This window comes from Triturus cristatus, chromosome 10 (assembly GCF_964204655.1).
Source record: "Triturus cristatus chromosome 10, aTriCri1.1, whole genome shotgun sequence".
Classification (NCBI taxonomy): Eukaryota; Metazoa; Chordata; class Amphibia; order Caudata; family Salamandridae; genus Triturus; species Triturus cristatus.
This window is the reverse complement of record NC_140593.1, coordinates 1,118,820,946-1,118,847,539: the sequence shown is the minus strand read 5'-3', so window position 1 is coordinate 1,118,847,539 and position 26,594 is coordinate 1,118,820,946. Positions and strand designations below refer to the sequence as shown.

Below are 26,594 nucleotides of genomic sequence, written 5' to 3'. Positions count from 1 at the left end.
CATGGATTTTTCAACTTTAGCCTGGCAGGTCTTAGTTTCTGGTATTCTTTGGTTCTGTGTTACGTGGCCTTTTCGCAGCGCCGGGAGACTCCACAGGGTAGCCGCGCGCTTTTCAAATACCTAGCTAACATAACGAACACTTGGCATCAAGCTCAAGAGAAACCTACATTTTGGGGAATCTGTTGACATTTATTATGCAACAGTGTTTGATTCCTAATTGTAAAGTTTGCCTCCTTTAGTCTTTGGACACTGCAGTTTTTAACGTTAGTTTTGCATGAAGTGTTGGATTTTGAGGCACCATCCATTCACCTGACAATGTCAACATCCGGCCTCAGTGACACCCCCTGGTGTGGCGAGGCATACCCTTCCTTGTTGACATTCCTTATCCAAACTCTACTGGTCGCACTAACAACTTTGTTTTACAGTTGCATTAAAATTGAGATTGCCATTGTGATTGCCTATTTCAGAACTCGGATGTAATTAGATGAATGTGAAATCTTTTAATACAATTATTGCTTGTTTTTAATGTATGTTTCTATGAATTATTATATTTGTCTTTGAGAAACACCTCAACAGAAACTCTCATAAGTGTTGTCAACGAGGCTTTATTGTTAAGATCTAGGAAAATGCCAAAAACCTGCAATGGGTGTTAGTAAACCCAGTGGACAGTTATTAAGGGGCCAAGGCCCTGGACTGGTGTGCTGTGTCTGCCAACATTCAAAGGTGATAGAAGAGACAGACACAGAAGACGTCAGAGTGTCTAACGCGCAGATGGAGCCTGCCCCTGGTTGAGATCAAGGAGGAGGGGGCCAGGAGTCCCACCCTCAGGGTCAGGACAGGCGCGGTGAGTGTAAATAAGAAAAAAAATCCCTCTGTAGAACCTGCAGAACTCACGTGGACTTTGTCTCGCACTAGTTGCTAACTATAATGAAGGACGTCATTGGGTAGTCCTACCATTGGTGCAAACAGGAGTAACGTTTTCAAGGTCAGATGGTCACCAACACTAGAAAAGAGGTGCCTAGAGAAAGCCCTGCAGTGATGCAGTGCATAAGGTACACCTTCCCTTAAGGTGACGCAGATGGGTCGTAGTGGCCTGCCAGCTCATTAGCCGCACAAAGGGACCGCTGCGCGTTGCAAAAGTCAATGGTCATGAAACTGGAAAAATACCTGGGATGAAAAAACAATAAAATGTCCTAAAATGGTCGGAAGATGGCTGAGTGAGTTGAAGTAATGCGCTGTTGTCTGGTTCTGAATCGCAGATCCCAAGTGGAGGTTGTCATAGACAAAAGAGCGAGAAGCCGAATCCACCCTGTGGCATGTGACAAGTAAAGAGATTTTTAGTGCAAGGATACCCACACTCCAAAGCAGGTGACTGACCTGGCAAGACATCTGGCAGAGGAAATAGTTTCGCTTGTGAGCTTCACAGGTGGGTTCTAGGCAGAGGGTACCCATGTGCCATGGAATTCAAGGAGTCCTTCTCATCTCGGGCTCTTGTGCTGCGGTCCACGTAAGCGCAGCCGAAGAAGGCTATCCCAATTTAACAGATTTTAGTCATGGGCCCCCCCCAACAGATCACTTGAATCAGCAGTGACGAGTCTCTGATCACATCTCAAGGACATTATAAGGCAACCAGATGAAATAATAAGCTGCAGGAGTACGCTCATTTGAGTTCTTTTTTATGGTTAAACAACTGTTGGCAAAAGTAGAAGTTGGATAATTCAATTTCCAATGTCTTAAAATTCTGAATTGATTAAAGAAAAGATGCAAAAGCTGCCACTCAGAAACAAAAGCTAGGTGCAGATCTTGAGACTTTGGGCCTTGTTTTGAGGTTGCGTACAGGATACCCTGTGAAAAAGTGGCAGATGTCCTGTCTGTTGTATTACAAGGGTAAAGACAATAATGCACTTGCAAAACAGTGAACAGGACATACGCCACACCGGTGATGGAATATTCACCCCCACACTCTAAATAAAACCCTATATTGGAATGGTTTTCCAAGTAACCATCGTACACAAACCTCTGAGTCTGCATTTGGCAGTATTTCCATGGCTGCTCTCACTCTATCTTTTGCTTTTGTGAGTTTGCTACAAGTTCTAAGTGAGAAGGAAAGACTCCTTTGGCGGGCCAGGGGTTGGCCAGCTCCGCTTGTTAACGCCTCTGAATGTCAGGCCGGATTTAGTCCTCCAATGGGGTCAACCAGCACCAGATGTGATGCCACTGTGGCATGGTGCAAAAACAGAACTTTTTAATTTTTCTCCATGTTTCTCCAATTTGGAAAAAAAGGAGATTTAGTACTTAATTACTTTCCAATCCCGCCAGGCTAAGCCTGCTAGCACGCCTCATTTATGAAGAGGACTGGTTTGCGGGCGAGAGCCCCATCCTGCGCTCTGCGGAGCTCACACCACTAATGGAAACTCGGCACCTCCGACTGCCCTGGGAGCCTCAGAATGAGTTAATGCAACCGATATGAAATTTCTAAAGTTTGAAGGCTTCTTTACAAGCTCAGAAATTGTACCTACATATATATTTTTTTTCCCAAGGTGTGATAAACTTTAAATGAAAAACAGGTGACTGATTAAAAATGAGCTTCTTGTAGTTGCTCCAGCAGGCGGTCTCCTGTAATGGAGCATAACGCCTTACCTCGAGCAGACTGATGTTTATAGGAGGTAACTGCACCAAAAACCTTTATAATTGGTACGAAAAGGCTTGTGGTTCAGTGGAAACAGGAGGGTTTTGGACTAGGGTAGTTCTGTACACTGTCATTCAAAAGAAGGAGTGATCACCATGTCACTTTATTACCTTGAGCATGAATGGCCACTGTTGTACAAACTCTGCATTGTGTGAATGCAAAAGAATATAACGCCAAACACAGCCACAGTGAAGATTCAAGTAGACATGTTTCGGCCACTAGAGAGTTACTAGGTCTTCAGTTGATTTGCTGTATCCTTTACCATGCTGCTCTTATTCTTGGAACGACAGGCCAGTGAAAGGCTGTTTGTCACCAAGGAGGCAGGATGGCGTGCTGTTCCTGCCTGATGAGGGGGTGCACGACCCCGAGGGCCATACCTTGATTTGTCTCAGGGGAGTCCAACACTATTTGCCACCATGTTCCAATGTAAAAGCAGTTAGGAGTGGCAGAATTATTCGGTCAGAGGATACCCCAGTTGTCCAATGACGGAAGGAACACATTATTGTTTTGGTGTTAATGAGCACAGATATGTGGTAGTGGTGGGAATATTGATGGATTATGAATTTGTATGGCCCTCAATGTGTATCTGGTAGAGGGGATTAGAAGGCAATGTGAGGGTCCTTTGTACTTCTAGAGCAGCACACAGCACTCGAAGTAGACGCTTTTCCTTTACTGCCAAGAAACACTAGATGTTGGTACTAAAGATCTGTCAACAGTCCATTCAGATTTTAAGGCTTTTCAATCTATTCATATTTAGTGCCTCAAAGATACCAAATCCATGATGGAAGTCATGAAAACCAAATAAGATTATTTGTAATTATCGAGCCAAGTTGTTCGATATTGGTTGGAGGAGAAGAAACCACAGCCTTCAGTTCTAAGACTCTTGGAAGGAAATAGCCGAAGATAATCCTAGTGCCAGGAAAAATGTTTGCTGAGGCTCTCAAAAAGATCTAGTTTTAAAGATAGAGAGAATATGGTTATGAGCCGGGTTTGCGGGGGCTCTTGGTAAGACAATGCTGATGAAACCAAGCATTACAGATACAAACAAGCTTGGATCAACCCACTCCTGTACACCCGACGTAGCCAGTATTCATAAACAAACTTGGAATGCTAGTGTCAGGAGCTACATTGTCATTGACCAATCAATTTCAGTGAATATCTATAGTATAGTATTTTCATTTGTCCATACAGAGGAGTTGTATGACCATGTGGCAGTACAAGTACATAGACATTTAAATGCAGGTGAAAATGTAAAAACGAACGGAAGTCAGATAAATTATAAAAGAAAACATTTTAACAAAAAAAGCATTGTGATCTGCTAGGAATCAGATAACTTAACATGGTTGTTCCAGATCTTACCTTGGAGGCTTCTTGCCCAAGAATGGATTGCTCTGAAGGAGAGGTGAAGTCCTGTTGCCAGCGGCTAGGAGTTTTCCTGCCAGATGGATCACCCATTCATTCTGTTCATAGGTCTGAGAGGAGGAACACGAAGGAAGAAGAAATGAGAGGGAATGGAGAAGAGAGCAGATACCACAGGTACAAGGCTTGATTTGGGTTATATTTCATAACAAGATGTCTACTCAAATTTTGCTAATGCCACAAGCAGAAACAAAGGTCAGAGATGTAAAAGAGAAGAACATCTTAATGCAAGCCCAGTATGGGTTTCAGCGAGGTAAAAGCACTGTTGACAAGTGTCTGGACCTCTCCTTGATTGTGGATAAATACACTAGGGCAAAGGGTGGGAAACTTTATCTTGCCTTTATGGATCTCTCGCCTGCGTTTGATTGTGTTTCCCAATTCAAGCTCTGGTACATAATGGAAGAGATGGGCTGTGAACCAGCAGTTATCAATTTTATACGACAGCTATATTCAGACGCTACTGCTTCGGTGCGTTACGGGAAAAATGGGGATTGCACTCGCCCTTTTAAGATCTTAAGGGGGGTATGGCAGGGCTGTGTCCTGGCTCCGTTACTTTTCTCGATGTACACGAATGGAGTGGAAAAGGCACTTATGACTACAACTCTGGATGTTCCCATGGTGGATTCCCATCTTGGCTTATGCCAATGACGCTGTACTTATTGCCTGAACAGGGATAGGCCTCTAGACTCTCATTTCAGCCTATAGGTCCTTTATGGCCTCACTGGACCTCCAAGTAAATCAAACCAAGTCCTTTGTAATTGCGACAGGGACAGGAAGACATGATAAAATACCCAGTTTTTAGATGGAAAATTGGGATAGTAGACTCCTTTTCTTACTTGATAAAAATCAGATGTGGCGGGAAGAGCGCTGGGTCTTGAAAGAAGTCTAATTGCGATTAAGGCTTTCTCACAGAAACTGGGTTCTAAGCCATTAAACCCAATCAAGAAGATTTACCAGGCCAAAGCAAAATCTGAAGCGACTTTTGGGGCTGGGGTGTGGGGGATGGCCCCCATTGACTCCCTACAAGCCATTGAAAATACGTTTTGTAAGTCATTATTGTCCCTATCTCAATCCAATTCGAATTTCATCGTTCACATTGAGTTGGATTTACCTTATATTACCGACTCGATCAAGCTGGCACCAATTCTCCTTTGGTGCTCTATTTGGAACCGGGACACTTTGATTCTAACACAAAATATTATCAAAGATTGCCTAAAACTAGAGAACCGTGGTAAAATCAAATGGCTAACTTATGTAGAGCGGGAACTGGCAAACATGGGTCAAATAGAATTATTTAAAGATCCTCTATTTTGTAAAAAAATATCCTGGGGTAATCTGGTGGGCATTTTTATTAAGAGGGCCACAAATTTTAGAGCAGAGATGAACTATACTAAACTGTCGGTTCTCACTTATCAACTGGTCCCTTCCCTGGTAGACAGTAGTTATTCGTATCTAGGGGATCCCGTTTACGCAACACAAGTTTATTTTAATTCGTTTTCGTTTGAACCTTCTCCCATTAATGTTGGGTTTCCCGTCAAAAAGATTGAAACACTCTGATTTATCACACTGCTACAGTGTCGAGTAGCATTATATTTTTTAAAGTCATTGCCCGATCCTTTAGTTTGCTGCGCAGTGGCGCGCTATTGGTGGGCGGGCATGGGCAAGAGGAAACAGCTGAATCTGGATTTTAGATGATTAATCTATATATTTTAAATAACCTGCATTTTATCCAAAATTTTATACGTTTTGATGTATTCGTTACTGTCTATTCTGGGACACTCAAAATGTTTACTGTTCTGATATCTTGAGGACGAATTTGGGAATGAATTGTTGTCTATTTTATTGATTTGGATTAAATTGTCTCCTATTTACTTTTATGATCTTAATTGTAAGATCGAATAAAGTTTTGAAAGTGAAAAGTCAAAACAATTAACAGAATAAAGAGGGGAAAAACACATCATACGTCGCTTAGATGATAACTAGCAGGTAACAAGAATCGTGGGGTTATCATGGGATGTTGAAAAAAATTAGAAAGAAGAATTAACTTATCTAAAGTTGAAGAATACCTTAAAGAAAATTATGCAGCTTACTTTTTTGCACCACACTCTCAAAACATCACTGGCAATAGGGCCAACCAGACAGTATTCTGGAAAATTAATAGTGAAGCCAGGTAGGGTAATTCTGCTCACAAGGAAGGGGGGCTCTTGTGCTATACTTGTATCTGTGTACCTGGGACTTCCGAGCTTTAACTTTAGGGGAATGCCCTAGGTGAGTACTGGTAACTCAGCTGTTGCCTGAGAATACAATAGAAACCCAGAGCTCTTCTACTCTTTACTACTTGGATCGTCATTTAACAAAGATTTCTGAATCTGGAGCGAGAAACGTGGGGACAAGTTCCACACAAAGGGTACAGGCTCTCACTGTATGAGGCAAAAATTAGGATGCAAGTGCTGCCGGGCACAACACATGATCAAGATCTAGAGACTAGAAGAGTGCACATTATACAGCAAGGGTGCATCCCCTGAGGTAAGGGGGCTTAGAAGGATGCACATTATACAGCAAGGGTGCATCCCCTGAGGTAGGGGACTTAGAAGGATGCACGTTACACTTCAAGGGAGCATGCCTCTGGATCCCAGAGCTCAGTATTATAAACTCCAGGAGGGTGATAAGCAGCATAGGCAATGAAGCACAAACATTCTTGCATAACATTTCAGACCACAAATGTTCCACAAGTTCTGAAATATACCATCCATTCCGCTCCGGTCTAATAATAGCCATGGATGCCACGTCAACAGTCAGTACATAGTTGTGGGATTTCTTTACTGATTCAAGAAGGATCAGCCAGATGCAAATAATGGGGCCAATATATTCTTCTTTTAAACATGCCCTCTCTAGTCCAGTTGTTGTTGTACCATTGCAGGAGCCCACCCCCACCCAAGCTAGCCCCTGCATTCTTTATTTCCTGCCTTTCCTCCAGACCCCCCCTCCCCACGGGAAGTGGTGTCCAGAGGGCGCCACTGGTCAGTGTCTATTCCCCACAGTGGTAGAGTCTCCACACTATTAGTTCTTGGCATTGCATTAGTTAGGTCACAAACTGCTTGGATACTAACCACGATGCGATGACTACCACCGACATGAACGAGGCAGCACTAAACATTAGAAATGAACTGGTCGTGCTTTTTTATTTTATTTTTTTACTACAGTAAGGATAAAGCTCCAAGAAGCAGCACAGCACCTCATGTAGAAGAATTTCAGATTACAGACTAAAGAAACTAGGATGTGATTGGGTGTGCGGTAGTTGCGAATATAGGAAGCTCGTAGGGTATCACTGGAGAGTTGATATATAAATTACTTCAGAGCAGCAGGATCAATCAGTATGAGAATAATGGGATAGCGTAATTAGGCAATGTGAGCTATATTTTGGGGAGAAAAATAAATCATTTGTAAGTGGTGGATAAGTCAATCTGGGGGAGCAAATTTAGATATCAATTATTCTCTAAAGCAGCAGACCCAGAATTAAGTTGGGGTACCCTTGTGCAAATAATTGACGAGGAATCATCTGGAATTTAGCACTGAATTTGAAGATCTCATCTCTGTAAGTATGCACACAGATTAGACCATCTAGGGCAATACTCTTTTATTGTGGAAGGTTTGGCAAATAAAAGCACAAATTAAATGATTCAAGAATCTCCACAATGCATGGAGACGAGAGGGATTTAAAAAAAAAATGAAGAATATAATTCATAGAAAGAAGACGTAATTTTCATAGAATTCAGGGTACAGCTGAAGGGTTGTGATATTTTGGAGCAAAGTGGGCTATTTGCGGGCACCCACCCCAGAATGTAAATGTTGCTTTCTGATGTAAAATTTAAATACTATACCATTTTAAAAAAGAAATTGGAAAATGATTTCTGAATTAAAATGAGAAAATTGATGACAATAGAACAGTGAGGTAAAGCCGAATAAATCCGCTGGGTTGCAGCTTGTCCAACTGACTCACTACTGGGCTGACTTAAAGCACCATGGGCTTTCACGTGTCATCACAATAGCTCCTGGCTAATGATGTTGTGTATGTTGAATAACATTGTAAATGTCTCTATGACCAATATATTTGACATTCACCAATCGGAATCGTTCACGTTTCGGTGTATTTACATAACACAAGTCAGGGCCCGAGAGAGAGAGAAAGGGGCATGGTTTCGAACTGAACTCCTGGTGTTTCTGCAATTAAAAAATGTTCCGCAGACCAATCGTCCTTTTCAGACGGGGTACTGGGAAACACGTTCGAAGGTACACAAGGGCCGCCAGGTATCGGCAAACGTGATGGCTGAGAAGGCTGTCAGCCACGGCAGGCCTCGGGCCTACTTTCCCCCGGACTCCCGTCCCCTGGCGCTAAGAAGTCCTGCCCGCTTCCTCGAGAGCGGAGGGCGCGGGGAGCGCCAGGAAACCCTCGGTGAAGTGAAGTGTCGTGTGTCAGGGGCTGATGAGGTGCAAAGCGCTCCTGTCAGGAGCCGCACCACAGACAGTCCCTGACGCCGCTCCCGCGCGGCTGTCAGGAGGCGCCCCTGTCAGCCTCTTAACCGGTCACCTCTGCTGAACCAGCGCCGGGCGCGGCTCGGTCCCTCACACCCTCCTACGCTGGAAAGAGACCTCACGGACACAGCAGCGAGGTTTTTTCTCCCAAATTAGGCTTTTTAAAAATCAAAATGGATCTAAAGCGGCCAATAGAAGAAAAAAAAACGCGAGGCCCTGAAGACACAGAGTCTGTGAACCAGAACTGGGATTTTCTTCTTATATAGATTTTTTTGCACTAAAGTAGAAATTGAGTGAACAAAAACCGCTTTAAACTTTTAAATGATGTTGACTTAAAACTGGACTGTGGTATTATTGCTCGTTCTGTGTGTGTATATATATATATATATATATATATATATATATATATATATATATATATATATATATATATATATATATATATATATATATATATATATATATATATATATATATATATATATATATATATATATATATATGCACCAGGGCTCCTGCTCCACGGGAAAAGGCCAAAGACTCACTGTAAATGTCCTTATGTCGTCCCATCCATCCCATGTGTCCCCCTAGAGCCACACGCCCCTGTGCGCTGCTCCCTAGCCTGCTGTGCACTTTACAAATATCAATACGTACATGCAGATAGATACACACGAAACAGAGCATTAAACAGATGCCCCCACTGCATGCTGCGGCCTTTCACGAGCAATTGCTTTGAAAACAGTTTTTGCAGATATGTGATTTCAAGCAGAATACTTAAGGAAATATTTAATAACATATAATGCACGAAGAAGAGAATAATGCTTTTTCTTTTGTTTATTTTCATAGCAGCTAAATCAGAAAAAAAGTATTTTATTTATTTCAATAGCAGCTAAGGCAGAAACAAAGTAATTTCCGTAAACTCTTACAAACAAAACAGCCAATGAAACCCAGCTGTAAATACACCGAAGAAGACAGCTCGTTCTCCAGTGCAATCAACAAGTCCACTTCCAGAAGTGATGCATAAAAATGCAATGGAACTCAAGAACTGGTCTGCTGTGCGTGTGTATGTATGTGTGTGTGGCAGCCTTTGAAGCAGGCATCGGCAGCAGTGCCCTTCCCGCTGGGTGACATCTTTCAAAACCAGACTCCAAGACATGGAGAGCCGCACACAACACACGAGCGGACAATGCCAGGCATAGTGCCAATATTGGCAACACTTCTCAGTTTTGTACACCAAAATACATAAATAAACCACAGGACACCTTGTTAGTGGAGAAAATTGCTGCAGGTTTATTTGCATAACAAATATGCCGACATGGTGGGTTATCTTAAGGGCGATCCAAGGGCAGGCCAGCCCCTACGCCGCCTGCCCGCCTGATGAGCCAAATTACACCGTGGCCGTCGCCAATCGGTGGTTACCAATTTTGGGAGGGGCCACCCCTCCCCCGTCAGTGGACCGCCAGTCCACGCACGTACTCACGCCCCCAAAGGGGGGGGGGGAGCGTTCCAGGCAGCCCCTGGTTGCTCAGGCCCACAACCGCCCATAGAACTAACGGGGCGCCATCGCTCTTCCAGGGGACAACGCTAAGACATCCATGGGTATACTTGGCTTTGCACCCTTGTTGTGCTGCTGCATATAGTACCCTTCTGAACCTTGCAGACTCTGGATCGCCCTTTAACTCCTCCACAGCTCTGGGGGTGGCCACCGTCACAACCAGGGCCCCCCACCAAGGCAGATATTCCTACTTACATCCTGCTGCTTCCAAGGCCTCCCCAAGGTCCAGCAAGAATAAGTCCATGCCCACCCTTGAAAGGTGAACCCCATCCACCTCCCAGTATCCAGTAGACTTTGTGTGAAGTAAACCATGTCTGATAAAGCCAAATCCCCTTTGCTCTGTGAATTTCCGCATAGCGCTGTTCACTCTCCTGCGTGAGATCTCAATGGCGTCCCCAGATCGAGCTCCTTGCCACACTGGGTGAAGTGTAATTTCAGACCACCACAGTTCACATGCCCCCAGCTGACTGCACAACTGACACATGGTGTCCCTCATGTCTTGAAGCAGTACTCTCCTCCCCTGTGCAGTCAGATAATTCCCTCCCAAGTGTATGACCAGAATATGGGGTGGAGAGATCTTTGCTGCAGCTTCCTCATCAACTCGTTCCAGCGCATACCCGGGTAAACTAGCCACGTTATCTCGGTAGCGGAGAAGCCATGACGCCACTTTCTGTTCTCAGCCCACCGTGCCAGTCTAGCGACGCTCGAATGGCCAATTACCTAGGCCTTGGTTCCTGACAAATAAAGAAACAGCGAGACGGGCAGCAAGAAAGAGGCTGCACCGTGGGCGGGGGAAGGTATATGTACCCCTGTCCTCCCCCACCATGGCCAGAAATGGCGCAGCCGACTGTACTCTGGCCCCTAGACCGGGGAACCCTACTCAGCTGACTCATGTGCCTTCCTGTGGCACTAAGCCGGCCGCCCTCTTAGTAGGGTCCCCTTTGTGGACCACGGGCAGCCCACAGATTGAACACTAGTAAGCAGGGACGAGCCTGCCGCAGGCCCCATCATCTGATGATGAAGAAGTGACGAAGTGCAGCCGCACTGTATCACTTCTTCAGGGATAAAATTACTAACTCACATTTGTCTGCACGTCCCAAGCTGTTCTACCTTCTCACTGTCAGACATCCCACGGGAGAGTCTGTCTGCTGACAGATCTAGCCCTTATGCTCTGCAACTGCAGAGCAAGGCATCATTACCGAACCCTCCCAATATTATACAGTCAGCAGTTCCTTTATATACTGTATTTTACATGATAAATGGGTCTGCAGAGAAACTGGTCTTCTTTTCGCCCTCTCACAGCCTAAACATGGTCTGTGGCAAGGTGTGAGCCTGCAAGACTGCAGTGTGAACAGCATAACTGCCCAATGGCTGCTGGTACCTAAAGCCATCTTACTCCCCGTGTACACCTGAATGTACACACAGGAATAACAGTGAAGTCAAAATCAGGAATGACAAAAAAAACCAATCGGTACGTTTACCTTCAATGGATAGGATACAAACAAAACACAATTGTTGTGCTAATAGAGAAAAGTGCTTGAATACAAATAGCATTGTGCTCTATGGCGTACCTTGTACTGTGAGTCAAAGGTTGGGTGTCCTCGGCTACATTCTCCAGTATTTTTCGTTTTGATGTTTACAAGTTTGAGGCAGTGGGAAAAAGGTTCCAGAAAAGAATACTACAATGTATCACGTTGGCTATGATGCTTCTACCCTTTGCCATACTTTCTCAGCAGACTGTGTGCAGGGCTAGACATAAGTGTGCCTAGAGAATGATTGTGCAAAGTCTTAGGCGCCAGCAAGGCTTACATGATCAGTCTCTTGGTCACTAGCCACAGATCAGATGTAAACCCATTATTGGCCCACCTCTTTGTGAGGTACATAGTCAAATCCGATTATTACTGGCCCTGGAGATTGGCTACTAGTCAATAGTACATACTTGCAAGGAATAAACAGGCCCGGTGGTTCAGTGGACTAATCTGTGTTGCCCTTATGGTCAAAGGCTTGAATCCCATTGCGTACACTCAGTCTTTTATCCTTCCAAAGTGCATGAAGTGAGTACCATTGAGTTGGTTAAGAATAAAAATCTGTTATTCAGTGTCAAGATGCCCCAAGGAGTGAAAGTGTATTTTACACATACATGCTGTAAGAATTTGGGTTATTGGTTTGCGGGCGGGAAGAATTGAAGTGGCAGTCCCACCCCTCCACCCCATTAGGGCAGAGGAGCGTCACACCCCTACTGCCAGTACAGCAAAGGTGAAAAATAAAACAACAATAAAATTAATTACCATTTTATTTTTCACTGCTCGCAGCCTGAGCAGTGCTAGGGGGCTGCAGCAGTGGATTAATACTCACTCCACCAGTTTCCACTGCGCAAGTCACTTTGGTCGGCTGTCTTGAGACGGCCAGCCTGACATGCGCAAGCAAACCTCTCCAGCAAGCTGTCGTAGACAGCTGGGTGGAGAGCAGCCACAGGCACCCAGTGCCTGCAGGAGCGTCGAGGCAGCCCGTTCCAGCCAATCCTGGCGCTGCTCTTATGCCGCTCATCTGTAGCATGAGAGCAGCGTCAGGATTTGGAGAGAGGAGTTGGCTGAGGCTCCAAGGTGCCGTCGCACTGACGGCATTCCAGAAGAAAGCACGGAGGGCGAAGAAGTTTGTTTAGTATATTTTTTGCATTTATTTATGATCTTTTTGTCCCACTAACAGGCATTGTGAGAAATTCACATTGCCTTGAGCCTAAACTCCAGGGCTCTCAGTCACGGCCCGTTATTAACAGAAATCTGCTAACGAGCCATGATTGAGAGCTTTGGCATTTGAGCCTAAAGACATTATGATTTATTATAATGCCTGTCACTGTCCCTCCGCGCCTCTCCACTGTAGAGGGTCACCGACCGCCACTGGTGATTTGCCTTCTCAAGCAACAGCCACAATCCTTGTCAGGGTGAACCACAAAAGTCATTAGATTAACATGTGCTTAACCCTCTGGTAGCTTGGCATAAAGTAATCAGGCTTAATTTAGAGGCAAAATTACGCAGCACACAAACAGTAATAAAGTGAAAACATAACACAAGAAAAATCACAAACCAATTTAGAAAAAAAGAGTAACATTTTATAAAGAAAATGAGAAAAAAATGAAAAAATCCAATCAGTAGAACAGAGATATGCAATTTTAAAGGTTTAAGTATAAATAGCTTTAAGAAGCAGTAAGCTCTAACAGTGGGTATCAGGGCGCACTAAACCAGGACAAAGTCACAAGTTCAGACTGATCGTGATGGGTGGGGTGCGGCCCAGATCCAGGGACTAGGTTAGACCCACTAAATAAGTTACCTTCCCAAAGTCAGGCACGCAGAGTTCAAAACGTAAGGATTTCACAGGAGAAGCTCAACTGATCAATCAGATAAATCAATCAAGCGTTTGTTTAGCGCGACTAGTCACCCGTAAGGCTCTCATGGCGCTGGGGGTGGGGGGTGCAGGTTCCAGTCCATCAAGGAGGGGGTCTGTAGAAGAGCCAGGTTTTGAGGTTTCTTGCGAAGATGGGGAGCCATGTTGTCTGTTTGAGGTGGAGCGGAAGGGCGTTCCAGGCTTTGGCCGCAAGGAAGGAGAAGGAGCGGCCTCCCGATCTGGTCTTTCTGGTGTGGGGTCCATGGGGTAGGAGAGCTGGGCTGATCATATGGCCCTTTGGGTTGCGTGGAATTTGATTAGGCTGTTCAGGTATTCTGGTCCGGTGTCGTGGAGGGCCTTGTGTGCATGGGTGAGCATCTTGGAGGTGACTCTAGCCTCGATGGAGAGCCAGTGGAGTGTGCGCAGGTGCTGGGAGATGTGGCAGTGTCTTGGCAGGTTGAGGACCAGTCTTGTGGTGGCGTTCTGGATGTTCTGTAGCTTGCGGGTGAGGTTTTTGTTTATTTGGGCATAGAGTGCGTTGCTGTAGTCGAGTCTGCTGGTGACCAGGGCGCGAGTGATGGTCTTTCTGTGTTCAAGGGAGATTAATTTGAAGGTCTGACGTAGGAGGTAGAGGGTGTGGAAGCAGGAGGACGAGACAGAGTTGCTCTTGCGGTCCATTTTGAGCTTGGAGTCCAGGATGGTTCCCAGGTTGCGTGCGTGGTCCGTGGGGGTGGGCGGGCTTCCGATGGCGGGCAGCCACCAGGTGTCGTTCCAGGCCTCAGGGTTTGGCTATGATGAGTACTTCTGTTTTGTTGGTGTTTAGTTGTAGGCAGCTGTTTTTCATCCATTTGGCGATGTCTTCCATGCCTTCTCGAAAGTTGTGTCTGGTGGTGTTGGGTTTGTTGGATAGGGAGAGGATGAGTTGGGTGTCGTCTGCATGTGACACAATGTTGAGTCCGTAGGTTCTGACGATGAGGGGTGGGGAGCCTTGTAGACGTTGAAGAGCGTAGGGCTGAGGGAGGACTCCTGGGGGACTCCGCAGGTGGTTGGTGTAGGGTCCGAGAGGAAAGGGGGGGGGGGGTCTGACCCGCTACGTTCTGTCGAAGAGGAAGGAGCGGATCCAGCTGAGTACCTTGTCCTGGATCCCTGCGTCGTGGAGTCTGCTGCGGTGAGAGACTGTGTTGAATGCCGCTGAGAGGTCGAGGAGGATGAGGGCTACTGTTTCTCCTTTGTCCAGTAGGGTGCGGATGTCGTCTGTTGCGGCGAGGAGGGATGTTTCCGTACTGTGTTTTTTTTCTGAAGCAGGATTGGGAGGAGTCGAGGATGTTGTGCTTTTCGATGAATGTGCCGAGTTGGCTGTTGATGGCTTTCTCGATGACTCGCTGGGAACGGGAGCAGGGAGATGGGTCTGTAGTCTTTGAGGTCGGTGGGGTCTGCCTAGGGTTTCTTCAGGAGGGGGTTGACCTCGGCGTGTTTCCAGTCGTCGGGGAACGAGGCGGTAGCCAGGGAGCAGTTGATGGTGTGGCGGAGCATGGCAGCTCAGTTGAATATGTGGTGGGGGTAGGGTTCCGTGGGGGCCCCGGAGTGGATTGACTTCATTTTCTTCGGTGGTGAGAGCTGTCCAGTTGTCAATCGCTGGCTTCAGGGTGTCGGGGTGGTTGGTGAGGGTTCAGTGTGTTGGTTGTCTTCGTCGAAGTTGTCGAAGATGCTCTTGATTTTGTGGTGGAAAAAGGTGATGAGTTTGTCGCAGATGTCGTGTGAGGGAGGGATGTCAGTAGGCTCGCTGGTGGGTTCGGCGTACTCCTTGATGATGTTGAAGAGTTCTTTGCTGTTGTGTGTGTGGAGATTCTGTCTTCAATCACCTTTTTCCTCATTTTTCTGATGAGTTGGTGGTGGGCGTTGGTGCTGGCTCTGAAGTTGTGGGCTTCTGTGGATTTGGTGTTCCTCCAGGCCTTTTCGAGGTGGCAGCAGGTGCGTCTGGACTCTCGAAGTTCGGTGGTAAACCATCTGGCTTTCTTGGCGTGGGTGGGGGGCTATGGTGTTGGCGCTGTCGGAGATCCATCTGTGCAGGGTTCGGGCTGCGGTATTGGGGTCGTTGTTTTTCGCAATGGTTGGGGTGGAGTTGCTGAGTGAGGAGGTGAGCTGGTCGTCGGTAATTCTGGTCCAGTTTCTTCGTGGGAGCAGGTGCTGGTGTCTGTGGATAGTGGGTGTTCTGAAGGTAAAGTGGAAGCATCGATGGTCAGTCCATGGGAGTTCGGTGGTGTGGCTGAAGGTGATGGAGTTTCCTGTTGTGAAGAGGGGATCGAGGGTGTGTCCTGCTGAGTGCGTGGGTTCGGTCACGATCTGGCAGGGTCCAATGTTGTGGAGGTTGTCCAGGAGGGATGTGGTGTTGGGGTTCAGTTGGTTATCGAGGTGGAAGTTGAGGTCTCCCAGCAGGGTGGATGCGATGGCATGTGGGGAGATGATGTCCGTGATGGAGTTGGTGAAAGGTCCGCAGGGTTCAGGGGGTCGGTAGATGAGGGTTCCTCGGAGGGTGGTGGTAGGGCTGGCCAGTATCTTGAAGTGAAGGTGTTCCATCAGGTCTGTGGGCTCGTCGGGGAGTGTGCTCAGGCGGAGGGTGGGTTTGTGGACGATGGCGATTCCTCCTCCCGGGCGTGAGGGGTGGACCTGCCTGGAGATCTTGTATCCTTGGGGAATGGTGATGGGGATGTCCTGTCCTGAGGTGGTGTTGGTCCAAGTTTCGGTGAAGAACGCTACGTCCGGGGTGGTGCTGTTGAGGAGGTCCCAGATTTCGGTGGCGTGTTTGAGGAGGGATCGGACATTGAGGAGGATGCATTGCAGGGTCTTCGGTTCGGTTGTGTTCTTGTGGGCGGGTTGTGCAGGGTCCGCATTCTTGGCGGTGCAGTAGGTGTGCCCACAGCAGTGACAGATGAAGGGTCCGTGGGTGTCGGCCGGGGACGCTAGCTTGCAGTTGTTGTTGCGGCCTGGGTTGGGTTCATGGAGTGCCGATGGGTCATAGCGTTGGCGGTGCGTAGGTCCAGGGTTCCTGGCGCTGGTCGCGGATGGACGCAGACAGGCTTGCCTTTGGCGTGCCTTCGGTGCGCCAGCGGCACGACCGCGCAGCAGCCACCATTAAGTAGGGGTCGGGTAGGGCTGGACAGCTGGGAGGCGGGAGCAGGGAGGCGAACTGGAATAGGCCGGTTGTGTAGGGGGGAGGGGCTGCGGGGGCAGCTGCAGCGCAGGGAAAAAACAGGCCGAAAAGGGCTGAAAAGAAAGAGGAAAGAGTAGAATAGGGCAGAAAAAGTGCAAGAAAAGTGGAGGAAAGACACAGAAGGAGAGTGAGAGGGGGAGATTGAAATGAGGGAAAAGCGAGTGAAAACGGAGGAAAGACAGAAGAAGAGTGAAAGGGGGAGATTGAAATGAGGGAAAAACGAGTGAAAACGGAGGAAAGACACAGAAGGAGAGTGAAAGGGGGAGATTGAAATGAGGGAAAAACTAGTGAAAACTGAGAGAAAAAGCGGAGTGAGAGAAAGGAGACAGAGGTCCACTGGACCATCAGGGATAAGGCATAGGTAAAACCTGTGGGTGGAGGAGGGCCTCGAACACCAACACTCAAGAGTGCAGGGGCTCGGGGGAAGGCCTCACTTAACAGAGGAGCTGCGAGGGAGGGAGAGCAATTTCACTGACAATGAGTCAGTGGTCTTGCTCGCCTGTCCCAGCAGTAGCCGCCATTAAGTAGGGGTAGAAGAGGGCTGGACAACTGGGAGGCGGGAGCGGGGAGGGGAACTGGAATGGGCCGGTCGTGCAGGGGGGGAGGGAACACGGGTGCAGAAGCGGGGGGAAAAAAACAGGCAGAAAAGGGCCAAGAGGAAAGAGTGGAATAGGTCAGAAAAAGTGCAAGAAAAGTGGAGGAAAGACACAGAAGGAGAGTGAGAGGGGGAGATTGAAATGAGGGAAAAGCGAGGGAAAACGGAGGAAAGACACAGAAGGAGAGTGAAAAGGGGAGATTGAAATGAGGGAAAAACGAGTGAAAACGGAGGAAGGACACAGAAGGTGAGTGAAAGGGAGAGATGGAAATGAGGGAAAAACGAGTAAAAACGAAGGAAAGACACAGGAGAGTGAAAGGAGGAGATTGAAATGAGGGAAAAATGAGGAAAATGGAGGAAAGACACAGAAGGAGAATAAAAAGGGGAGATTGAAATGAGGGAGAAGCAAGTGAAAACGGAGGAAAGACACAGGGAAGTAAAAGGGGGATTGAAATGAGGGAAAAACGAGTGAAAACGGAGGAAGGACACAGAAGGAGAGTGAAAGGGGGAGATTGAAATGAGGGAAAAACGAGTAAAAACGGAGTGAGAGAAAGGAGACAGAGGTCCACTGGACCATCAGGGATAAGGCGTAGGTAAAACCTGCGGGTGGAGGGGGGCCTCGAACACCAACACACAAGAGTGCAGTGGCTCGGGGGAAGGCATCACTTAATGGTGGAGTTGCGAGGGAGGTAGAGCTATTTCACTGACAATGAGTCAGTGGTCTTGCTGATGCAAGCCAAGGGTCTAGGGCCTGGGGAGGTACCACCAGGGGATCAGGAACTCACTCCAGTGGAAGCCAGCAGGGCTCAAGCTGGTCCATTTGCAGGTCTAGATAGGGTCAGTTGCAGCAGGTCAGCTGGGCAGTTGTAGGGATGTCTCTGGAGCTTGTTGTGTCCCTGTAGCTCAGAAAAGGAGGTCAGCCAACTGACCTTTGGAGTCACTCTGGTAGTCCTTGGAGCAAGTAGCAAGGCACAACAATTGTGTTTTAGTTGTAGTCTATCTCCTGAAGATACTTGTACCTATTGGGTGTCTTTGACATTCTTAATTTTGACTGCACTGTTGTTCATGTGTGTACATTCAGGTGTACACAGGGAGTAAGATGGCTATCGAGGGCAGTAATGCCCGAGTCCCCAGGACACCAGTGCTAAGCGCCACGACCCACCAGCAGACCCTGTGCAGGGCTAGGCATTAGTGAGCCTAGAGAAAGGTTGCACAATGTCTTAAGGGCCAATAAGGCTTAGATGATCGGTCTCTTGGTCACAAGTAACAGATCAGATGTAAACAAATTATTGACCCACCTCTTTGTACAGTCAATAGTCAAACCAGATTCCTACTGGTCCCGGAGATGGGCTACTAGTCAATAATACATACTTGTAAGGAATAAACAGGCCCGGTGGTTCAGTGGACTAATCTATGTTGCCCTTATGGTCAAAGGCTTGAATCCCATTACATCCACTTGACATTTTATCGTTCTAAGGTACACAAAGTGAGTACCATTGAGTTGGTTAAGAATAAAAATCTGTTCTTCAGTGTCAAGATGCCCCAAGGAGTGAAAGTGTATTTTACAAATACACACTGTAAGAATGTGGGTTATTGGTTGGGGGGGAAAAGGGGTTGAATTGCAGCGGCTGCCTGCCCTTTAGGGCAGACGAGCGTCACCCCCCTACTGCCAGTGCAGCAAAGGTGAAAAATAAAACAGCAGTAAATTGAATTACCATTTTATTTTTCACTGCTCCCAGCCCGAGCAGTGTTTGGGGGCGTGGCCATTGCAGCTGACTGGCAGCAGTGGAGTAGTATAGTCACTCCACCAATTTGCGCAAGTCACTTTGGTTGGCTGTCTTGCGACAGCCAGCCTGAAATGCGCAGTGCAAACCTCTCCAGTTAGCTGTCTTAGGCAGCTGGGTGGAGAGCAGCCACATGCACCCAGAGCCTGCGAGGGCGTCGAGGCAGCCCGCTCCAGCTAATCCTGGCGCTGCTCTTATGCTGCTCATCTGTAGCATGAGAGCAGCGTCAGGATTTGGAGAGAGGAGTTGGCTGAGGCTCCAAGGTGCCGTTGCACTGACGGCATTCCAGAAGAAAGCAAGGAGAGCGAAGAAGTTCTGAAAGTAAATTTCTTGCATTTATTTATGATCTTTTTGTCCCACTAACAGGCACTGTGAGAAATTCACATTGCCTTGAGCCTCAAATCCAGAGCGCTCAGTCACGGCCCGTTATTAACAGAAATCTGCTAACAAGCCATGATTGAGAGCTTTGGCATTTGAGCCTAAAGGCATTGTGATTTATTACAATGCCTGTCACTGTCAATTCGTGCCTCTCCACTGTAGAGGGTCACCGACCGCCACTGGTGATTTGCCTTCTAAAGCAACAGCCACAATCCTTGTCAGGGTGAACCACAAAAGTCATCAGATTAACATGTGCTTAACCCTCTGGTAGCTTGGCATAAAGTAATCAGGCTTAATTTAGAGGCAAAATGTAAAGTATTTACACAGCACACAAACAGTAATAAAGTGAAAACATAACACAAGAAAAATCACAAACCAATTTAGAAAAAAAGAGGAAACTTTTATAAATAAAATGAGAAAAAATTTCAAAAATCCAATCAGTAGAACAGAGATATGCAACTATAAAGGTTTAAGTAAAAATAGCTTTAAGAAGCAGTAAACTCTAACAGTGAGTATCAGGGTGCACTAAACCAGGACAAAGTCACAAGTTCAGACTTGCAAGTAGAATGGCGATCCTCCGTTAGCGGCACAGCAATCTACTGGGGTACAAAATAGGCCTCAAGCAGCAGGGCACTACTCTGAACAACAAGGCAGTCTTTCTGGGGGTCTTCCGTAGGTCCCGGTGTGAACTGATGAGTGGCTCAGGAGGTTCAATATTTATACTTGGTGCCACTCTTTGAAGTTGGGCAAATTTCTAGTTCACCCCCATATTGGGTTCTGGAAAGTTCCTTCCTTTCCCTTTCTTCCCTGCACATGCTCCAAGAGGTCTAGGTTGACAAAAGGCTGATGTCAAGCTCATTTGTGAGTGTGCTCAAGGCAACCTTTTGAAATGTAAGTGGGGCAGAGAACAGCTCCTCCCCTCCAATACTGGCAGGATGGCCTTCTCTCAGCTACACCAAGGTCCAATTGTTCACAATCTGAGCCCAATATGCATTCCTGATGGGGGAGCAATTAACTGGCCCAGGCAGCTGGAAACTACTAGAAGGCATCAGAAACTGGAGGTCAGGAAAATGTAGGGGATAAGCCCAAAGTGGATAGCCGGGTAGGGCCTAGTTAAGTAGTGCAATAAAGGCCCTAGCTACCATTTCAAATGCTGCTATCATCTTAAGCAGACTACAGACCAAACTTTGATTTCTTTGATCATGGTTATTTATTTAACCATTACTTCATTTATTTCAATTTTAAACAAACTTTATTCATTTCCACAGTTACAATACAGGCGTAGAGGAAGAGAAGGACGTCATTTCCATCATAACATAAGCAGACATATATGAGTTGCTATTTCACAAAATGCTTGTGTACGTTATGACCTGGAATCAGACAGGACTCATGCATGAATCAAGGGAGATCGGCTGAAAGTGAAGCTCTGCGGGAGCCAAAGAGGAAACAACTGGGAACTCATGGGGAGGCCCCTGCACCTAAAAAAGAAAACCACAGTGCTGCAGTTAAAGCGACCGCCCTTCCTGGGAAAAGATTTGCTTGGACTAAAATTGGAGAACATTAAGATTGCCAAACCCGTTTTATAAAAATGAATCCACACTAATCAGATCACACCATGTCACAGCCCTGAAGAGAGTCCCATGAATCAATCTGGGACTTGAAACGTGTCGGCACTTCTGCCGTTGAGGAATGAATAGTCATTGAACTTAGACAGTGTTGAGGGATATGTAACGTTGATTCAACCCCAATTGTCCTTAAGTGTCTTTCCAACGGCGAGCATCCCTTTAAAATAACCATATATCCTATGTAATGAGAGTCCTTCATATTTAATGATTTAGAAACAACCGACTGATGTACTATCTCTTGTGTTTTAATGTGAAATTATTTGCTTGCACGACTTGTTTCAGCTGTCTATTATGCACATAGCGTTTCTGTTTATATTTGTTCACAATTGTTTTTAAGAAGCAGTGTATCCTCATTTCAGACGTAATGAAATGAAAAAATTATATAATGAAATAAATGAAGTAATGGTTAAATAAATAACCATGATCAAAGAAATCAAAGTTTGGTCTGTAGTCTGCTTAACCCCTTGCATGCCCGCCCCTTTCCCCGCCCAGTGCCGCGCCTTCCATTAGCGGGCGGAGTTCATGACGAGCTGGACTCGTCATGGGCACAGCGCCACCGCAGCCCATGACGAGTCCAGCTCGTCATGGGCACTGAAGGGGTTAAGATGATAGCAGCGTTTGAAATAGTAGCTAGGCTCTTTATTGCACAACTTTCTGAAAGTGGCATTTTCAAAATTGTAATCCAAAATCCAACTTTACTGTTAAAGAGAGTTTTAAATTACAATTCATTTGAGTCCAAACATGACATTGCTACCGGCTAACAATCAAATGTAATCACTTATTAAATGTAATAAGGTGACCCAATGTTACCTTATGGGAGAGGTAGGCCTTAGAGTAGTGGAAAACAAATGTAGGTGTTTTTCACTACCAGGACATGGAAAACGTAAAAGCGCATGTGCTACTTTCTAAATGCAATATACCATGCCCTATGGGATATTTAAGACCCACTTTAGGGGGTGGCTTATATGTATTAAAAGAACAAGTAACTTACCTATGGTAACGCCTTAACTGGTACATACTCTATCTAGCCGCAGATTACTTACCTTAGAACATCCCCAGACATCAAAGCATCAGAGGTGCTGCTCAAAAAATCTTCTGGATCCACTCTGATGCCTGGGGATATTCTAAGGTAAGGAATCTGTAGCTGTCTTTATCAGATAGGAAGGTTTAGGCCTGGGAAAAGCTTCATTTTGCCAGGTCGAATTGGCAGTTTAAAACTGCACTACAGGCTGCAATGGCAGGCCTGAGACCTGTTTTAAAAACATACTTTTAGTGGGTGGCACAATGAGTGCTGCTGCCCACTAGTAGCATTTAATTTACAGGTCCTGGGTACACATGGTACCATATACAACAGATCTACAAGTAAATTAAATGAACCCTTCAGGTGTAAGCCTATTGTACATGCAAAATTCACGAATTGATGAGAATTTCACAACTATAATTTAAATTTCACATGGGCACATGGGGTACAGGCAGGAAGACAGTGTCTCAGGGTGGATGCCAATTGCCCTGCTAAGATGTTGGGCCACACTAAAATATGCAGAAATCCTCCTGTGACACCGGGACACATTCAGCAGTGTCTGCACATTGTCCGATTTCCTTCCAAGCAACAAGGTGCAGGCGGCAGGGGCTTTGTTATTTTTAATTTCTAGTAGGCCATAAACAAAGGAGGAATTTAAGTGGCAATCAGGCCTCCTTTTGTTCCAGTATCCTGGTTGGAACTATCTGGAGCCTCACACCTAGATGCAAATGCAATGGAAGGGAAACAAAGGCACACAGATTGTTATCACTTCACAGGTATTTAAGAGAAGCATGGTTTTGACTTTGTTCAGCCCCTGTATATAAGAGCTATGCATGCAGGTAAGAATGTCAGATGTGTTGGTCTGCCCACAGAAATTACTATGTAAATACTACTATTTTGCTTTATTTCTTTTATATCACAACTCATTTGAATGCAGGGTGTCAGAGCACTTTACATCACACGTACACGTTATACATGGACAATAAATCAAATAAGTCTGTAAATCAATGTACAGGATGCGTTACATAAGACAGTGAGGCTTCCAAGGTGTAAGAGCCATGTCCTTCATAGCCTACTGTGCTACATTAGAAGGAATACAATTTATGAACGGCAAGCATCTTTGTTTTAAAAGGTGTAGCCCACTAACCATCTACATAAAACAAAAATCTGTCATCTGCATGTTACATGATGTGCTTTGTAGGACACATATTAACCCCCATGCTACTTTGATTCACAGCTGGGACTAGACAAAACACAGATTTCTCCAACAAATTGTTTTAACCTCCAGAGTTATCTTACCATTATGAGATTTATGGTCACACAAAGGTATCTGGAGCAGGTGCCTTAAACTCATAAGATATTTTAAAATGAAGTCTTTGCAAACAATTAAGCAGAACGATTTTTCCTGTTTGCCAATTTATTTGTGGCAGAGTTAAAAAAAAATGTACAAGTTGAGGCCCAGATTTTGAGTTGCGGTTGTGTTACTTTTTGCCACAACCCTCATACAAACTTTTATTTATTTAATATTGTAATGCGGTCAAATGTACTAATGCTAGACCTGCTAAACATACGTGTGAAGTATTAAGATCTGATGTCACTTCTTGTGATGTCACTTCCTGAGTTTGGTTATGGGTTGTGATGCCGCTTTCGGTGATGCCATGTGTGAAGTCACAAATCCTGATGGCACTCGCATTATGTCACTTGCATACTGCCTAAATTGGTTAGGCCCCCCCCCCCCCCCAAAGGACTTTTGCCATTGGATTCAGGAATTGCTAGCTCTTGGGGGTACTCATCCAACCTTTTCATGGCAGTCTTCAAAATAAGATCTGCCACTGGCATCTTAATATACATTGATGGCTCTGAAGTCAGTGTCACTAGTAGTGTCTTAAGTGTTGACTTGGCATTCTTGCAGGTAGGGTCTGGGTGACCACTGTCAATATAAACTTCACACTTAAGGTGACTGGGGCCAAAGAACTCAATGTTGCAAGAAGGTCTGCAGATTACCCCACATCGGCTCACTAAGCACACCAGCAGCTGAATGTGAAGCAAAGATATCTCAGAGACAGCCACCTACCACTGGCCACTTAATCATCTGGATCTATTCTGGAACCAGGGAAAGGCTTCAAATAAGAAATCTGCAGGGACGATTACCAATTGCCACATTAGAAATTATTAGAAAAAGTCAGCATCGCCGCTGTTAACCGTGTCCGAATCGGTGTCAAACGTCTGTGACGTTTGACGACAGATCCGGACACAGTTGACAATGGCGATGCTGATTACAGCTTTTTAAGTTTCATACGTGCGTGGAGAATCCTAGTCGCACAGCAGCTCGTCACAGAAGACTTTCAACGTTCACAAATTAGGATTTTACTTGTGTGGATTGATATCAAACCATATAGCTTCTGGTTCATTAAAAAGATATCGCACTGGGAATAGCCATGAAACTGAGGAGCTTGTCTTCTTCAATGCCCTGAAGAAGCCCAGATATGGGCAAAACGCATTGTCTGTATTCAAACTCTCTGAAGAATATGAAATAAAGGATCTAATGTTCAAAGATAACCTCTCGTTTCATCTGTTTATGCCTGGCAATTTTGCCGTTATCTTAGTGTATGTTGGTCTGGTTGCCTCTCAGATCTTTGTGATTTATGTTGAATTATTTGTGGTTCTAATTAGTGGCGAACCATTTCTTGAGGTGGGCAACCGTGATTCTGCTCTATCAATTGATACTTTTAGCAACACGTGATGGTGCGACAAACGGGTCCCCTAGCTACCATTGCTTGTTTGGTTTCAAAATCTCAAAGCAGTCCGGATTCTGAAAGGGGCGAAAGATAACATAGTGGCACCAAGCATAACAACACAATCACAGCAATAAATAAAGAAATAAATAATTGAACAAGCTATGTTGTTTACATGAGCTGCTGTCAGAGAAGTTCAATGAAGGCTTCAATACAACTGAAGTATTGGTGAGAAATTTCACAATGTAATTCCAAATGTCTTCTGCGCATAAGATCTTCTGCCTCAGGACATTTTCATGCCAATAAAGGCCTGTGACAGTGGGAATTCAGTACAAAAAACTGCAAAAATGTGACAATAAAGCACATTTCTTCTGTAGCTCTGACAGAAATATTGCAATCTTCATCATCGGTCATTCTTTTGAAGAACACAGTATGGCCAGTTGAAATGGATTCTACAAAGTATCGAGATAAGAAGATTTTGTGAAGTGTGCAGAGTGATTTTTAGGTCGAGTATTGGCAGCGCATGCGCTGCTTCGAGAGGTATGCTGTATTGAGGTATAGACTTGAAGCTCCGCCCATATATTTCATTGGCTTGTGTCATTGTTCTTTGTAAAACTGTGGCTTTTCATTGGTCAATAGGCTTAGTAGTCCCTCCTAAGTACCGCCTTGTCTCATTTTGTAACCTCCCATCAGGACACCCCCTGTTACATGTGTTGTTGCATGGTAGGTTTTAATTACAGCCTCCGAGCACTATTTGATTAAATGGTTTGATCCTGCCTGCTGTTGCAGGTAGGAAACGCTCTATCCCAACGCTTTTTTTTTCTAGCACGGCATGCCACACTGATACAGTGGTGGCTGTGCCTTTAGTTTGTTGTTTGCAGCGAGAACGCAGCCACGTGTTTTTTTTTTCTTACTATTCAGTTTTTGGTTGACAAGCGCCCCATATGGCGCCTTCACTTTAAAGTCGGCCACGTCCCTTTCTTTAGACACGGCTCGTCTCAAGAATTGTGCGTGGCGGCAATTAAAGTGAAACCACAGTATGGGACACTTTACCAAAAAAATGTGTTTGTCAACTTGACAAACAGACGGTTTTTTTTCCTAAAAGAGCCCCATACCACGCTTTCACTTTAATAGCGGCCACGCCCCTTTCTTTAGACGAGCCGGGCCTAAAGAAAGGGACATGGCCGCCATTAACGTGAAAGCGCTGCATGGGGCGCTGTTCCAAAACAAGCATTTGCAATGCAATAGGTCTCACATTTGCGAGAGTTTAAGTTAGTGGTATTTACAATGCCAATAGCTCAAACTCTCGTAAATGTCAGACCTATTGCATTGCCAATGCTTGTTTGCACTAGTCGTCTAACGTAACAGATTACCTAACTAGGAATGCAGTTACCATGCGAAGCTTCACATGTGTTTTTTTTGTAAGATTTGTTATTCAAAAGTGCACTTTAGTACCTTGTCTGGCCTAGTCTCCGAGGGCTTTGCTTGTAATTGTTTCTGTGGCACTCTCGCCCACGGTCCTCTGGTGACGGACCTACACTGCAGTCTTCTTCTCTGATCTGTGATGGTATAATGACGTCACCTTGACCCATCATCTTAGTCGGTGGCACACCTTAACCCAAGCTCAACAAAATAGCAATGATGCAAATCACAGGGGAGCCAAATCTT

At 45.7% G+C, this 26,594-nt stretch overlaps 1 protein-coding gene across 2 annotated transcripts in view; it reads right to left on the bottom strand.

Moving 5' to 3' along the window:
* The window catches only part of LMF1 (lipase maturation factor 1), a 1,132,479-nt gene that overhangs the window by 40,071 nt on the left and 1,065,814 nt on the right, over nucleotides 1-26,594 (bottom strand). For both annotated transcript variants that reach the window (XM_085629342.1, XM_085629343.1), the window contains one exon: nucleotides 4,049-4,161. In XM_085629342.1, the coding sequence (XP_085485468.1) occupies nucleotides 4,049-4,161 (113 nt within the window). The remainder of the gene's footprint in view (nucleotides 1-4,048; nucleotides 4,162-26,594) is intronic.